This window comes from Oncorhynchus tshawytscha, linkage group LG06 (assembly GCF_018296145.1).
Source record: "Oncorhynchus tshawytscha isolate Ot180627B linkage group LG06, Otsh_v2.0, whole genome shotgun sequence".
Classification (NCBI taxonomy): domain Eukaryota; kingdom Metazoa; phylum Chordata; class Actinopteri; order Salmoniformes; family Salmonidae; genus Oncorhynchus; species Oncorhynchus tshawytscha.
Genome location: NC_056434.1, coordinates 27,409,953 through 27,427,819, shown reverse-complemented (window position 1 = coordinate 27,427,819; position 17,867 = coordinate 27,409,953). Strand labels below are relative to the sequence as shown.

The 17,867-nt window shown below is 46.9% G+C and overlaps 1 protein-coding gene across 3 annotated transcripts in view; it reads left to right on the top strand.

The window, feature by feature from the left end:
- bcar1 (BCAR1 scaffold protein, Cas family member) overlaps positions 1-17,334 on the top strand; it is a 114,275-nt gene extending 96,941 nt beyond the window's left edge. For 2 of the 3 annotated variants that reach the window (XM_042323131.1, XM_042323130.1), the window contains exons 3-7: positions 1,942-2,097; positions 12,430-12,534; positions 12,778-14,001; positions 14,823-14,906; positions 15,104-17,334. In XM_042323131.1, the coding sequence (XP_042179065.1) occupies positions 1,942-2,097; positions 12,430-12,534; positions 12,778-14,001; positions 14,823-14,906; positions 15,104-15,619 (2,085 nt within the window). In that variant the 3' untranslated portion in view covers positions 15,620-17,334. The remainder of the gene's footprint in view (positions 1-1,941; positions 2,098-12,429; positions 12,535-12,777; positions 14,002-14,822; positions 14,907-15,103) is intronic. The other variant, XM_042323132.1, reaches the window with a different exon arrangement.
- Positions 17,335-17,867: the final 533 nt, after the last annotated feature.

Genomic DNA, 17,867 nt, shown 5'->3' with positions numbered 1-17,867 from the left:
GGAGGAGACATATTAACAGAGGCAGATTGTCAGATTTATTTCATGTGCAATGGCTTAATTATCTGTTTAGCTGGGCTGTCACCTTTCAAGTGGCAGGCAGCCTGACTGGGAGAGCAAATATTATTAGAGGATCCAGGAGAGTTGTGGCGTTTCATTAGCAAAGAATGTGATTGGTTTCTTGAATGCCAGTCAAGCAGGCTACTGAGGTACCCTTCACAAAGGAGAGGCAGAGAAGGGGAGTAGAATGAACTATTAGTAAAGGCTGGTGTGTGTGGGAGCTCGAGTACTCATGCCTATTTGTGTATGCAAGCGTGTCGGTTGTGTATTTGTTTCTCTGTCTATCTAAATGGACAGTGGATTTATTGTATTGAATGTGAACTCACGTATTGATTACTAGTAGATATTTATTGCTGCATTTTATAAACTTTGATTGGTGCACACTCAATATCAGAAGAGCATCTATCTCACTCCCACCTGCCTGGTTGCCATAGCCACTAGTGAGGACGGGATATGATGAGATTCTATTAAGTGCTATCGTGCGGTTCACTAGGCACCACCATCTTGTACCAGGAGGTGTGTTCAGTATAGTTAGTATCAGGGCTGCAGCTTTTGTATTGTATTATTTCTCTAAGGTGGTGTGTGTGTGTGTGTGTGTGTGTGTGTGTGTGTGTGTGTGTGTGTGTGTGTGTGTGAGATTGGACTGCTACATTCCTCTCCCATCAGAAGGCAGCAGTGTATCTCTGTAGCTGGGAGTAGATCATCAGAGATCTCCCCCAGTGTTCTGATTGGGAGAGAGATAGCAGCATTCCTTCTCTGTGTGATTCCACAGACCTCGTCTGCAGGGGATCGATAGCAGGGCCAGATTAAAGGAAGTTAGAGGAGAGACATCCACACACACACAGGCGAACACAGCCAGAGGAACTCAGATATAGACTGCCAAGGAGCACTGATGCAGTGAAATATCATATGATTATATAACATGATATGGTTCTGATAGGGAATGCTAATGCTTTGATTCTTAATATCCTGTGAGAATGTGTACTAGTTTGGATGGAGGGTAATGCTCATCGACTGCATCCTTATGTAATACATGTATCACTAGCCACTTTAACTATGCCACTTTGTTTACATACTCATCTCATATGTATATACTGTACTCGATATCAGCTACTGTATCTTGCCTATGCTGCTCTGTACCATCACTCATTCATATATCCTTATGTACATATTCTTTATCCCCTTACACTGTGTATAAGACAGTAGTTTTGGAATTGTTAGATTACTTGTTGGTTATTACTGCATTGTCGGAACTAGAAGCACAAGCATTTCGCTACACTCGCATTAACATCTGCTAACCATGTGTATGTGACAAATAAAATTTGATTTGATTTGATTTGCTCCAGTTAGTGTGTCTGTACTGATGGAAAGCCAGGGTGCTGTTGTCTATATAGCGGTCTGTCTGTCTGTTTTCATTTCCCAGGCACAGACAGTTGACATAACCCTGAGACTATAATACTGTGGGTAAACAGGCAGACAATAGGACAGCCCTTGTTCCCATACTGATCCCCCAGGACCCCCATTCTGTTTTTACTGCCTCTGTGGTTAATCCAGACCGTCACAGGCTGTGTTGACTCCTCACTGTGGGTCAGGGGGATTTCATTATGATTGAGTCTTGAGTAGATATAATGTGCGTACTACAGTAATCGTCTACGTGATGGAGTCATTTGGACCGAGGAAAAGCACATTAGGCTTAAAGATGCATCAATTTGACAAAATACTGTAACAGACCATTTCACTAACATCTCTCTCTCTCCCCATCTCTCCATCTCTCTCTCTCGCTCTCTCTCTCCATCTCTCTCTCTCCATCTCTCTCTCTCTCTCTCTCTCTCTCTCTCTCTCTCTCTCTCTCTCTCTCTCTCTCTCTCTCTCTCCATCTCTCAGGTGGTGGTACCAACGCGGGTGGGTCAGGTATATGTGTATGACACAGGGAAGTCAGAGCAGGATGAGTATGACGTCCCCCCCAGACACCTGCCTCCATCCCAGCAGTCCCAGGACATCTATGACGTTCCCCCGACCCACGGCCAATACAACCAGCAGGTGAGGAGTCAGCTAGAAACACACGATCTCTCTCCTGAGCCCTAGGACCATGTCTGATGACTCCTGGCTGTCTCCGTCCCCAGTCCACCTGGTCGTGCTGCTGATCCAGTTTCTGTTGTTTTGCCTGTGGCTATGGAACTCTGACCTGTTCACCAGATGTGCTACCTTGTCCCGGACTTGCTGTTTTCGTCTGTGGTATTCATGTCCTCTCACTGTCCTGCCTCACCACTTATTGTCTCCTATGTCAATGAAGTGATTTCATCCTCATCACAAGATTGATGGCTATTATTCCTCTCGACTGCCTTAGACACACTTCCTGACTCAATTGGTCATCTCTCTGTGAAGTCTCACTTCTCATTAATAATTGATGTGTTAGGAATATTAAACCCTCTCCTCCCTCTCTCTGTCACCCTCTCCTCCCTCACTCTCCCTCTCTCTGTCACCCTCTCCTCCCTCCCTATCCTCCCTCTCTCTGTCTCTCCTCCCTCTCTCGGTCTCTCCCTCTCCTCTCTCTCTGTCTCCTCCCTCTCTCTGTCTCTCCTCCCTCTCTCTGTCTCTCCCTCTCCTCTCTCTCTGTCTCCTCCCTCTCTCTCCCTCTCCTCTCTCTCTGTCTCCTCCCTCTCTCTGTCTCTCCTCCCTCTCTCGGTCTCTCCCTCTCCTCTCTCTCTGTCTCCTCCCTCTCTCTGTCTCTCCTCCCTCTCTCTGTCGCTCCCTCTCCTCTCTCTGTCTCTCCTCTCTCTCTGTCTCTCCTCCCTCTCTCTGTCTCTCCTCCCTCTCTCGGTCTCTCCCTCTCCTCTCTCTCTGTCTCCTCCCTCTCTCTGTCTCTCCTCCCTCTCTCGGTCTCTCCCTCTCCTCTCTCTCTGTCTCCTCCCTCTCTTCTCTCTCTGTCTCCTCCCTCTCTCTGTCTCTCCTCCCGCTCTTGGGCTCTCCCTCTCCTCTCTCTCTGTGTCTCCTCCCTCTCTCTGTCTCTCTCTCTCCTCCCTCTCTCGGTCTCTCTCTCCTCCCTCTCTCTGTCTCTCTCTGTCCTCCCTCTCTCTGTCTCTCTCTCACTCTCCCTGTCTCTCTCTGTCCTCCCTCTCTTTCTCTGTCCCCCCTCTCTGTCTCTCTCACTCTCCCTGTCTCTCCTTCTCCATCTCACTCTCTCTGTTTCTCCCTCTCCTCCCTCTCTCTGTCTCTCTCTCACTCTGTGTATGTTTAAACCCACAGCGGTTCTGTGATTCCATGTCTATTTTTAGAGAAGGTCATACATTACTAACAGGGGAAGTAGATATTTCAGTGTCTGGAGGCGTTAGAAAAGGAAGGTTGTATTTTTCCACAAAGCACAGAGAGCAGCGTGTCCTGAGCTGCAAGTGCTTTGGCTCTGAAGGTGAACCCGCTTTCTGTGTCATTCATACACGCACACACACACACACACACTAACACACACACACACACACACACAGACACAGCAAAGGTCGCATGGCAGTAGACGTGTATCTCTGTCATTAAGGGCAGGCTGTAGTTCACTAACATGTTTACCAACCCCAAAAAATGATTTCCACTCTACAGAGAAACGTCATCTAACAAACATCTAACAAATTACTTCCGGCGCCGACAGAGATGGCCGCCTCGCTTCGCGTTCCTAGGAAACTATGCAGTTTTTTGTTTTTTTACGTGTTATTTCTTACACTAGTACCCCAGGTCATCTTAGGTTTCTTTACATACAGCCGACAAGAACTACTGAATATAAGATCAGCGTCAACTCACCATCAGTACGACCAAGAATATGTTTTTCGCGACGCGGATCCTGTGTTCTGCCTTACAACCAGTGTAACCGAGTGGATCACATGCAGCGACCAAAAAAAAAACGACTCAGAAAAAGAGGGAAACGAAGCGGTCTTCTGGTCAGACTCCGGAGACGGGCACACCGTGCACCACTCCCTAGCATTCTTCTTGCCAATGTCCAGTCTCTTGACAACAAGGTTGATGAAATCCGAGCAAGGGTAGCATTCCAGAGGGACATCAGAGACTGTAACGTTCTCTGCTTCACGGAAACATGGCTAACTGGAGAGACGCAATCCGAAGCGGTGCAGCCAGCTGGTTTCTCCACGCATCGCGCCGACAGAAACAAACATCTTTCTGGTAAGAAGAGGGGCGGGGGCGTATGTCTTATGGCCAACGTGACATGGTGTGATGAAAGAAACATACAGGAACTCAAATCCTTCTGTTCACCTGATTTAGAATTCCTCACAATCAAATGTAGACCGCATTATCTACCAAGAGAATTCTCTTCGATTATAATCACAGCCGTATATATCCCCCCCAAGCAGACACATCGATGGCTCTGAACAAACTTTATTTAACTCTCTGCAAACTGGAAACGATTTATCCGGAGGCTGCATTCATTGTAGCTGGGGATTTTAACAAGGCTAATCTGAAAACAAGACTCCCTAAATTCTATCAGCATATCGATTGCGCAACCAGGGGTGGAAAGACCCTGGATCATTGTTACTCTAACTTCCGCGACGCATATAAGGCCCTGCCCCGCCCCCTTTCGGAAAAGCTGACCACGACTCCATTTTGTTGATCCCTGCCTACAGACAGAAACTAAAACAAGAAGCTCCCACGCTGAGGTCTGTCCAACGCTGGTCCGACCAAGCTGACTCCACACTCCAAGACTGCTTCCATCACGTGGACTGGGAGATGTTTCGTATTGCGTCAGACAACAACATTGACGAATACGCTGATACGGTGTGCGAGTTCATTAGAACGTGCGTTGAAGATGTCGTTCCCATAGCAACGATTAAAACATTCCCTAACCAGAAACCGTGGATTGATGGCAGCATTCGTGTGAAACTGAAGGCACGAACCACTGCTTTTAATCAGGGCAAGGTGTCTGGTAACATGGCTGAATACAAACAGTGCAGCTATTCCCTCCGCAAGGCTATCAAACAAGCTAAGCGCCAGTACAGAGACAAAGTAGAATCTCAATTCAACGGCTCAGACACAAGAGGTATGTGGCAGGGTCTACAGTCAATCACGGACTACAGGAAGAAACCCAGCCCAGTCACGGACCAGGATGTCTTGCTCCCAGGCAGACTAAATAACTTTTTTGCCCGCTTTGAGGACAATACAGTGCCACTGACACGGCCTGCAACGGAAACATGCGGTCTCTCCTTCACTGCAGCCGAAGTGAGTAAGACATTTAAACGTGTTAACCCTCGCAAGGCTGCAGGCCCAGACGGCATCCCCAGCCGCGCCCTCAGAGCATGCGCAGACCAGCTGGCCGGTGTGTTTACGGACATATTCAATCAATCCCTATACCAGTCTGCTGTTCCCACATGCTTCAAGAGGGCCACCATTGTTCCTGTTCCCAAGAAAGCTAAGGTAACTGAGCTAAACGACTACCGCCCGTAGCACTCACATCCGTCATCATGAAGTGCTTTGAGAGACTAGTCAAGGACCATATCACCTCCACCCTACCTGACACCCTTGACCCACTCCAATTTGCTTACCGCCCAAATAGGTCCACAGACGATGCAATCTCAACCACACTGCACACTGCCCTAACCCATCTGGACAAGAGGAATACCTATGTGAGAATGCTGTTCATCGACTACAGCTCGGCATTCAACACCATAGTACCCTCCAAGCTCGTCATCAAGCTCGAGACCCTGGGTCTCGACCCCACCCTGTGCAACTGGGTACTGGACTTCCTGACGGGCCGCCCCCAGGTGGTGAGGGTAGGCAACAACATCTCCTCCCCGCTGATCCTCAACACTGGGGCCCCACAAGGGTGCGTTCTGAGCCCTCTCCTGTACTCCCTGTTCACCCACGACTGCGTGGCCATGCACGCCTCCAACTCAATCATCAAGTTTGCGGACGACACAACAGTGGTAGGCTTGATTACCAACAACGACGAGACGGCCTACAGGGAGGAGGTGAGGGCCCTCGGACTGTGGTGTCAGGAAAATAACCTCACACTCAACGTCAACAAAACTAAGGAGATGATTGTGGACTTCAGGAAACAGCAGAGGGAACACCCCCATCCACATCGATGGAACAGTAGTGGAGAGGGTAGCAAGTTTTAAGTTCCTCGGCATACACATCACAGACAAACTGAATTGGTCCACTCACACAGACAGCATCGTGAGGAAGGCGCAGCAGCGCCTCTTCAACCTCAGGAGGCTGAAGAAATTCGGCTTGTCACCAAAAGCACTCACAAACTTCTACAGATGCACAATCGAGAGCATCCTGGCGGGCTGTATCACCGCCTGGTATGGCAACTGCACCGCCCTCAACCGTAAGGCTCTCCAGAGGGTAGTGAGGTCTGCACAACGCATCACCGGGGGCAAACTACCTGCCCTCCAGGACACCTACACCACCCGATGCTACAGGAAGGCCATAAAGATCATCAAGGACATCAACCACCCGAGCCACTGCCTGTTCACCCCGCTGCCATCCAGAAGGCGAGGTCAGTACAGGTGCATCAAAGCTGGGACCGAGAGACTGAAAAACAGCTTCTATCTCAAGGCCATCAGACTGTTAAACAGCCACCACTAACATTGAGTGGCTACTGCCAACACACTGTCAATGACACTGACTCTACTCCAGCCACTTTAATCATGGGAATCGATGGGAAATGATGTAAATATATCACTAGCCACTTTAAACAATGCTACCTTATATAATGTTACTTACCCTACATTGTTCATCTCATATGCATACGTTGATACTGTACTCTATATCATCGACTGCATCCTTATGTAATACATGTATCACTAGCCACTTTAACTATGCCACTTGGTTTACATACTTATCTCATATGTATATACTGTACTCGATATCATCTACTGTATCTTGCCTATGCTGCTCTGTACCATCACTCATTCATATATCCTTATGTACATATTCTTTATCCCCTTACACTGTGTATGACAGTAGTTTTTTTTGGAATTGTTAGTTAGATTACTTGCTCGTTATTACTGCATTGTCGGAACTAGAAGCACAAGCATTTCGCTACACTCGCATTAACATCTGCTAACCATGTGTATGTGACAAATAAAATTTGATTTGATTTGATTTGAGTAGAGAGGGGTAAAGAACCAGCTGGAAGGAGGAGAGAATGAGGGGAAAAGAGAAAAATCTGTTTGACTGCATCAGAGAGGGAGAAAAGCAGTTGGAAGGAGGAGAGAATAAGGGGAAAAGAGGAAAAGCTGTTTGACTGCATCAGAGAGGGAGAAAAGCAGTTGGAAGGAGGAGAGAATGAGGGGAAAAGAGGAAAAGCTGTTTGACTGCATCAGAGAGGGAGAAAAGCAGTTGGAAGGAGGAGAGAATGAGGGGAAAAGAGGAAAAGCTGTTTGACTGCATCAGAGAGGGAGAAAAGCAGTTGGAAGAAGGAGAGAATGAGGGGAAAAGAGGAAAATCTGTTTGACTGCATCAGAGAGGGAGAAAAGCAGTTGGAAGAAGGAGAGAATGAGGGGAAAAGAGGAAAAGCTGTTTGACTGCATCAGAGAGGGTGAAAAGTAGTTGGAAGGAGGAGAGAATGAGGGGGAAAGAGGAAAAGCTGTTTGACTGCATCAGAGAGGGAGAAAAGCAGTTGGAAGACAAACTGAGAGTATAAACAAAAATGAATAAGAGGAAGCTGAAAGGAGTAGACATACAGCCTTTTAGAGAGGCAATGTGATCCTTCAAATATAGGGCCTGTAGGGATATCATTGTAGGGATATCATTGTAGGGATATCATTGCATTCAAGCTCAGATACCAGCCCAGGTTCACTGGACAATCTATTGAGCCCTGGTTTTGGTTTTCTGCTGAGAGGAGTAACACAAACATCTATTTTTCACTCCAACCTGTCTGCTATCAGATCAGTGTACCCACGTTGAATACCAACTCCAAACAAATTGCATCGGCTGAATTCAAGATTCTGATCAAGTGTTTTCTCAAGGTGCCCAATGGTTGGGGGGGTGGATTAGTTATTCATACTGTAGTCCCTCTTGCCTCCTCTCTCTGTCAGTCTCATCCCCCAAAGGCCTGGAGAACAGATTGTATCACACTGTTTGGGCCAAATTATAATTGCTAATCTGCTTGTTTGGGGACAGCAGCATTTCAAGTGATGGGAGTGCAATTTGCTGTGTGTTATAAGTGTTTAGGAGGAGGGAGAAGTTGGCTTGTCAGTCTGCTGCTGTTTGCTGTCAGGTTGTAGAGAAACAGGGAGGAAGTTGAGTCTTAGATACCACATACTCTATTCCTCCTCAGGTGCAACGCTTATTGACACCCAGCCTGCAGATAATCCTTCCTCAGCATCATCAACTTTAGAGGAGGTCCTTTGTCATACCCTGGCAGCAGATTGTCAGACCCTGGCAGTAGATTGTCAGACCCTGGCAGCAGATTGTCAGACCCTGGCAGTAGATTGTCAGACCCTGGCAGTAGATTGTCAGACCCTGGCAGTATATTGTCAGACCCTGGCAGTAGATTGTCAAACCCTGGCAGCAGATTGTCAGACCCTGGCAGTAGATTGTCAGACCCTGGCAGTAGATTGGGTTGTGTGTTTGTGAGTGTGCGTTTGTCACACATGGAGCGTCAATCTGATGTTTATGATCAACAAAGTGCTGTTTAATACAGCCATTAACCTAAAAGATGTACCACTGCCCTCTAAAACTCATTACCAAGCTCCTTAACTTGGTGACAAACATTACCTACAGTGGGGAGAACAAGTATTTGATACACTGCCAATTTTGCAGGTTTTCCTACTTACAAAGCATGTAGAGGTCTGTAATTTTTTATCATAGGTACACTTCAACTGTGAGAGACGGAATCTAAAACAAAAATCCAGAAAATCACATTGTATGATTTTTAAGTAATTAATTTGCATTTTACTGCATGACATACAGTGGGGCAAAAAAAGTATTTAGTCAGCCACCAATTGTGCAAGTTCTCCCACTTAAAAAGATGAGAGAGGCCTGTAATTTTCATCATAGGTACACTTCAACTATGACAGACAAAATGAAAAAAAAAATCCAGAAAATCACATTGTAGGATTTTTAATGAATTTATTTGCAAATTATGGTGGAAAATAAGTATTTGGTCAATAACAAAAGTTTATCTCAATACTTTGTTATATACCCTTTGTTGGCAATGACAGAGGTCAAACGTTTTCTGTAAGTCTTCACAAGGTTTTCACACACTGTTGCTGGTATTTTAGCCCATTCCTCCATGCAGATCTCCTCTAGAGCAGTGGTGTTTTGGGGCTGTTGCTGGGCAACACGGACTTTCAACTCCCTCCAAAGATTTTCTATAGGGTTGAGATCTGGAGACTGGCTAGGCCACTCCAGGACCTTGAAATGCTTCTTACGAAGCCACTCATTCGTTGCCCAGGCGGTGTGTTTGGGATCATTGTCATGCTGAAAGACCAACCCACATTTCATCTTCAATGCCCTTGCTGATGGAAAGAGGTTTTCACTCAAAATCTCACGATACATGGCCCCATTCATTCTTTCCTTTACACAGATCAGTCGTCCTGGTCCTTTGCAGAAAAACAGCCCCAAAGCATGATGTTTCCACCCCCATGCTTCACAGTAGGTATGGTGTTCTTTGGATGCAACTCCAAACACGACGAGTTGAGTTTTTACCAAAAAGTTCTATTTTGGTTTCATCTGACCATATGACATTCTCCCAATCTTCTTCTGGATCATCCAAATGCTCTCTAGCAAACTTCAGACGGGCCTGGACATGTACTGGCTTAAGCAGGGGGACACGTCTGGCATTGCAGGATTTGAGTCCCTGGCGGCGTAGTGTGTTACCGTTCTTGGGATCATTTTGACCCCACAGGGTGAGATCTTGCGTGGAGCCCCAGATCGAGGGAGATTATCAGTGGTCTTGTATGGCTTCCATTTCCTAATAATTGCTCCCACAGTTGATTTCTTCAAACCAAGCTGCTTACCTATTGCAGATTCGGTCTTCCCAGCCTGGTGCAGGTCTACAATTTTGTTTCTGGTGTCCTTTGACAGCTCTTTGGTCTTGGCCATAGTGGAGTTTGGAGTGTGACTGTTTGAGGTTGTGGACAGGTGTCTTTTATACTGATAACAAGTTCAAACAGGTGCCATTAACACAGGTAACGAGTGGAGGACAGAGGAGCCTCTTAAAGAAGAAGTTACAGGTCTGTGAGAGCCAGAAATCTTGCTTGTTTGTAGGTGACCAAATACTTATTTTCCACCATAATTTGCAAATAAATTCATTAAAAATCCTACAATGGGATTTTCTGGATTTCTTTTCTAATTATGTCTGTCATAGTTGAAGTGTACCAATGATGAAAATTACAGGCCTCTCTCATCTTTTTAAGTGGGAGAACTTGCACAATTGGTGGCTGAGTGAAAACCTCCTTCCATCAGCAAGGGCACACACCGCCTGGGCAACGAAGGAGTGGCTTTGTAAGAAGCATTTCAAGGTCCTGGAGTGGCCTAGCCAGTCTCCAGATCTCAACCCCATAGAAATCTTTGGAGGGAGTTGAAAGTCCGTGTTGCCCAGCAACAGCCCCAAACATCACTGCTCTAGAGGAGATCTGCATGGAGGAATGGGCCAAAATACCAGCAACAGTGTGTGAAAACCTTGTGAAGACTTACAGAAAACGTTTGACCTCTGTCATTGCCAACAAAGGGTATATAACAAAGTATTGAGATAAACTTTTGTTATTGACCAAATACTTATTTTCCACCATAATTTGCAAATAAATTCATTAAAAATCCATCCTACAATGTGATTTTCTAGATTTTTTTTCTCATTTTGTCTGTCATAGTTGAAGTGTACCTACGATGAAAATGACAGGCATCTCTCATCTTTTTAAGTGGGAGAACTTGCACAATTGGTGGCTGACTAAATACTTTTTTGCCCCACTATAGTTCTGAAATAGTCTTTTCATCAACATCAGACCCTTCATAGGCTGGAGACAGACAGACAGAGACAAGACATTGGCTGCTGCATGGCGGTATGTTCCAGAAGTTTACTCACACAAGACTGACAGCAAAGTTAATTCCCTCGCCGCTGCTCCAGGCTCAAGTGCATTGTGGGATTGAATTTGACAGTGCTTTAGAAAAGAGGTTAGGCAATAGGCATCCTCTCAAACACATTCCGTATCATTGTTGCACTAAAATCTCCACATTGATTTGAATGTTGTATTTTGTGGGCATCACACACATATCCTTATGGTTTTCATCCTTGTGGTTTTCATATGTCATACAGTGGCGAATGCAGCACTGAGGTTTTATGAGAGCAGAGTTAGCACTGAGGTTATGGTCTCTGCTGTATAAAATATTTTCTCCAGCTGTTTCCAACTTGAATCCTGCTCCAGTCAGTTCTGCTCTAGTCAGTCCTGCTCCAGTCAGTCCTGGTCCAGTCAGTCCTGCTCCAGTCAGTCCTGATCCAGTCAGTCCTACTCCAGTCAGTCCTACTCCAGTCAGTCCTGCTCCAGTCAGTCCTGCTCCAGTCCGTCCTGCTCCAGTCCGTCCTGCTCCAGTCAGTCCTGCTCCCTGTGTGTGTGTCAGGGCCAGTCCCAGTTGGGATGTGTATCCTCTGTGTAGGAGTGGGAGAGATGGTCCTACCGCGTGTATCAACGCCATCACTAACCCCCTCTGTCTGCAGCCTTAATAATGCCTCTGTTTGTCTCCCCTTCCCTGACATTATGCACCCTAACTAATGGGGAAGAGGAGAGAGGTTAAAAGAAAGCATACAAAAAATGGTAGGAAGGCAGGGGAGAAGAGAGGAGGCCCAGAGAGAGGAGAGATTAGAGGACAAAGTGGGCTAAGTGTCCCTCCCACCTTCTCCACATTCAACTGGATTAATCCAACACTCCCTCAGAAGCATGATTTCATTAGTCCCTCCCTTTTTAATATGCTCCTCAATTGAGTCTGCTGCAGCTATAATTGAGCTCTTACTCCTGATTGCGTATTTATGAAATACTAATAATTTGGTGGATGTTTATGTAAGTGTATATTAATACACATGTGAATTGGAAATGTGTTCTTTGCATATCCCAACTCCCTCTGAGATACCCTCAGAGTGGGGTCACGGCCAGGGTCAGTCATTATCAACGGTGACCTTCAAGCAATTAGGGTTAAGTGCCTTGCTCAAGGGCACATCAACAGCTTTTTCACTTTGTCAGCTCAGGCATGTGAACTACCAACCTTTCAGTTACTGGCCCAACGCTCTAACCGCTAGGCTACCTGCCGCCCTGTGTGTGTCTGTATGTGTGCACGTCTCTTTTAATGTGTGTATGTATATCTCTGATAGTGTGTCTGTAAATGTATCTTTATTGCTTGGGGTGTTTTATCTCACTGTGCCTTCTCTCTTCCCCCCAGGTGTATGACACGCCACCCATGGTGGTGAAAGGCCCCCCCAGTGGCCAAGACGTCTATGACACGCCCCCCAGTGTGGACAAGAGCCAGCTGTTCTCCCAGCAAACGGTGAGAGGCTGCTGCTGCACCAATAGGGTGCCCTCTCTGTCTGTTGTTGTAGGAGAGGAGGAAGACAGTGGTAGACTCATCAATCCCAGTGTACTTTACCATCTGTCCTTGTTTGCTGGATATGTGGGGTCTTAAAGTAACCATCCCTCCTCCTTATCATGACTCAGAATGTGTTGTACATCATTATGAAGTCCTATGGCAGTACAGTATGTGTGTTTGATGTTGCCTCTGTCTCCCTCCCAGGTTTACGACTTCCCCCCCTCCGTCAGTAAGGATGTTCCAGACGCTCCTATCAGGGAGGAGACCTATGATGTCCCCCCCCACTTTGCCAAGCTGAAGAGTCTGGAGAGCCAGAGCCAGGGCTATCTGATCCCCGGGGGGCCTGAGCCCCCCATCCCTGAAGATGTGTACGATGTCCCTCCCCCTCCCCTCACCGGCAAGCGCCACCCGGACGCCTATCACGTCCCCCTGGGCCAGGAGATCTACGACATCCCTGCCAGTCTGAGGAAGGGCGGACACCATAACCCCCAGGATGTGTACGATTTCCCACGCGAGCGGCCTGCGTGCGAGGACTCCATCTATGACGTCCCTCCTCAGGTGGTGAGAGACGCGGGTGCCACAGAGGAGATGACTGTCAGCTTCAAACGCCTGTCTGCCTCCAGCACGGGCAGCACCCGCAGCAACCTGTCCACCTCCTCTCTGGACATGGTGCCAGTCAGGGAGTCGGCGGTGCCCAGCCAGGCCGGCCCGGGGAAGCTGTTGATCCTAGACCTGGAGCAGGCCATGGAGCGCCTCTCCCACCTACAGCAGGAGGTGGAGGGCTCCGTCTCCCTCCTCATGTCTTTCATCAGTGGGAACTGGCGCAGCCCCACCCAGATGGAGGCCAACCTGCCAGCCATCCGGAAGGCGGTGGACAGGATGAGGGTGGCCGTCAGGGACCTGCTGGAGTTTGCACGGGGGGCCGTGGCCAACTCTGCCCAGGCCACTGACCGCACGCTGCAGGCCAAGCTGGGCAAGCAGGTGCAGAAGATGGAGGAAGCCTTCCAGGGCCTGGTCAAGTACAGCCAGGCTCTGGACGCTGTGGGCTGGGCCCCCTCTGCTCAAATGGCACCCTTAGCAGGCAATGGTGGGGATGACCTGGACCGGCTGATCATGTGTGCCAGGGGCGTGCCCGACGACACTAAACAGCTGGCTTCCTTTCTCCATGGCAACGCCTCGCTGCTCTTTAAAAGGACAAACAAGCAGCAGCAGCTTCCTCTTCCCCACGTCCCCCACACTGCTGACCTCATGGGTCAGATGACCAACAACAACATCTCAGCTTATCAGACAGGAGACGGCAGGGCCAACATCCAGTCCCGGCCACTGCCGTCCCCGCCCAAGTTCACGGCCGAGGAGGAGACCCATGACCGGCCCTACGAGACTACAGAGGAGGGCTGGATGGAGGACTATGACTATGTGCATTTACAGGTAATACCTCCTCATATGAAAGAACAAAACAGATCATCACATATGCGTTTACATCCTCAATTATCAGTGGAGAATAAGGTTGGAGTGTGTTGGTACTGTCAGTGACAGCACTGGTACTTATAACAGCATGGTGGTTTGGAGCAATCGGCAGCACTCTACATTAACCCATGGATTATGTTAAGCATGTAAACCATAGTGTCTGTCTGTGTTTAATGATACGCTGGTACAGTATTTCAGATGAAAGAGAAGATAGAGATGACGATACACCAGTAGATTGATCAATTTCCCATACAAGGCTTCGTCATGTGGGATACACATACTCCCCCAATGCACTGCTTCAGGTGTCATCATCAGTCACCATTACTGCATGTACAGGCGTGTTTCTCTACCCATCATATGTCATCGCTTTCGCTGTCCATTGCTGCTGTTGTATCCCTCATGTGCAGCAGTGTTGTTGTTATGAAAATGCAAGGAGAACAGATTATGTTAAGATGATATGATCTTATTTAAAATACAGTTATAGCTTAAATATGTTTCAGTGCTATATGTGTGTTTGGCACACTAACATACAAATCTCGATGTCATGTGTCACTTTCTCTCAGTGCAGTGGCAGAGCTGCAGTCTGGTCTGGTGTGATATGAGCTCATACTGCCCTCTACTGATTAGGAGGATTATCACACGTGGTGTCAGACATTATTTTATATGGGTGATCCTCCCTTGAGCCAGTTGAATTAAAATCGCATCCCAGCATTGTCTTAGTGTGTTTGTGTCTATGTGTTTGGAGCAGTAAATACAGCTTCTTTCTGTCGTTTGATTTCCAGGGTAAGGAAGAGTTTGAGAAGAATCAGAGGCAATTATTAGAGAAAGGGACCAGACACAACAAAACCACACTGGAACGGCAGCAGGTGAGGACCTGTGGGTCTGTCAGTCAGTGAGAGTGGATGTGTATCTTAGTAATTAATAAGGGAGTGTTTGAAAGAACATTATGTGCGACTGTGCTGTTCCATTGTTGTCTTAGTGGTTGAGGGTTCAATCAGTTCACATGGGATGTTTTACAGATCAGGCAGGTATTTATTTACTCTCTTTGTGTTCCCATCTACTGCAGCTGAAACAGTTTGAGCGACTGGAGCAGGAAGTCAGCCAGCCAATCAACAATGACATCTCAGGCTGGACCCCGCCTCCGCACTATCCAGCGGCCCAGCGGAGCAAGCTGAGCATGGGCGACCGACAGCTGCTGCTCTTCTACTCGGAGCAGTGTGAGGCTAACGTCACCACCCTCACCAACGCCATCGACGCCTTCTACTCCTCCATCAACAACAACCAGCCGCCCAAGATATTTGTGGCTCACAGCAAATTTGTCATCCTCAGCGCACACAAGCTGGTGTTCATCGGGGACACGCTCTCTCGGCAGGCCAAGTCCCCAGAGGTGCGGGCGCATGTGGCCCAGCACAGTAATGCTCTGTGTGACAAACTCAAGGACATTGTGGTGAGCACCAAGACTGCAGCGCTGCAGTATCCTTCCCCCGGTGCGGCGCGAGACATGACGGAGAGGGTGAGGGAGCTGGCCGGCTGCACACAGCAGTTCCGCATGGCTCTGGGCCAGCTGGTGGCCATGTGAACCTCCGGTCCTGAGACACTGACATGGGGAGTCCACACTGGGACACACAGCACCCACACACCCAGTGGGCCACTATCACAGACACATGGACCCTTCATCCTCCTCTTGTGCTTTTTATTTTTTAAAAGGACAACTATCTGACTGGGCTGGGCCATAGGTTGTAAATTAATCATTGTAAATATTTAAGTTACTATTAGCCAGAAAGAAAATGTACTTCCACTATATATATATGTTTTTGAGACCTTCTGGAAAAACTCAACAGGATGTAGTTTTTAGGCAATGTCCATTATTATTATTATTGCTAAACTGTAATTATTGCTCTGATTATTATAATTGTTATCATTATTGTTATAATACGTTGATTAAGGATGTTTACATTTCAAACAAAATGTATGTAGTACTTAATGCTGTTTTTCATCCTAGATTATCAATAATGGTGGATTTTGTAAAAGTCATGTACTTGGGCGGCTGGTGGAGGATATGTTGACAGAAAATAAATAGCTTTCCTTAGAGCTGTCAAAGGAGGCTAGGCATCGTGTTGTGAGTGCAAGGCATTCTGGGTAGGACCTGGGAGGGAGAGGTTTCCATGACAGACAGTTAATAAAGTTCTCACTGCTGTCATGGGACAGGATTCATTTGAGTAGCTCTACATGCTAATTAAAATGTCCCAATTAGAATACTGTATTTTAGTACCATCTCTTCCTTTGAGATTGAAGGAAGAATGAAAATAATTTTATGGTCAGCATTTCTACTTCCCTTGTTCGTCAAAAGCACAAAGCTTTATGCGTCTGTCTGCTGCCACTAGAGTGCTAGTATTCACCACACTCTCCCAGACTCTCCTAGGCCTGCATTCTCTGTGGTCTATAGGGTTGGTTTGGACTCTTGTGACTCTGTTCTAGAAGTCTGTTCTAGAAGTCTCCTGTGCTCCATAACAGGCTCTCTGCTCACCTCCCAGAGGTGGAACTCTGCCTCTCCTCCCCCTAGCACTTCCTGGACAGCACTGCTGCACCCTGCAGGCCAGGGGAACCTGTAATGGTTAGGTGTACTGTTTGTGAGGATATAATTGGTGTGAAAACTGCATTTGTTTTCATTAGCATGCACTCAACCCCCTTGTAAATTGATGAGCATATTACGGAGTGGTTGTTTATGAGCTCCGCCTCTGCTTTTTACCAAATGGATGTACACACACACACACACACACACACACACACACACACACACACACACACACACACACACACACACACACACACACACACACACACACACACACACACACACACACACACACACACACACACACACACACACACACACACACACACACACACACACACACACGCGTAAGATATTGACGGTAATATCTGTTAGCCTAACATGAACCATTCTTGACACTATTCATATCACATTGCCGCAGCTGTATCATATCCCACTTCAATAGCTGTACCAGAGGGATGTGAGTTAGCTTGGCCAGGGGGTGTGTTTTACTATTTCTTCAGTCCTGGAGAAATCTCCAAACAAAGCAGAGGAATCTGCTAACACTCTAGTTTCCATTGACCTGTTTTCTAAAAACCTGACTGGTTGTATTCTAAGTATCAGATTATGTCAGAGGGTGAAGTTCAATGCAACATATTGTATTATAAAGCACTGCAACATGTTGTTGTGGATATAGTTGAAACCCCTATGAAGTAAAAAAATAATACATCGAAAACTAAGCTGACTGGTAATGTTATTCTGGTCTCAAATCTGTGTTTTAAGATTGTTAAGAACATACTTCTGCTGTACATTGCATAACTGGAAAATACAGTGCTTCGGAAAGTATTCAGGCCCCTTGACTTTTTGTTACGTTACAGCCTTATTCTAAAATTGATTCAATCGTGTTTTTCCTTCTGATCAATCTACACACAATACCCCATAATGACAAAGCAAAAACAGGTTTTTAGAAATCTTTCCAAATTTATAACAAATAAAAAAACTGATATGACATTTACATAAGTATTCAGACCCTTTACTCAGTACTTTGTCGAAGCACCTTTGGAAGCGATTACCGCCTCGAGTCCTCTTGGGTATGGTGCTACAAGCTTGGCACACCTGTATTTGGGGAGATTCTCCCATTCTTCTCTGCAGATCCTCTTAAGATCTGTCAGGTTGGATGGAGAGTATTGATGCCCGGCTATTTTCCGATCTCTCCAGAGATGTTCGAACAGGGTTCAAGTCTGGCCTCTGGCTGGGCCACTCAAGGACATTG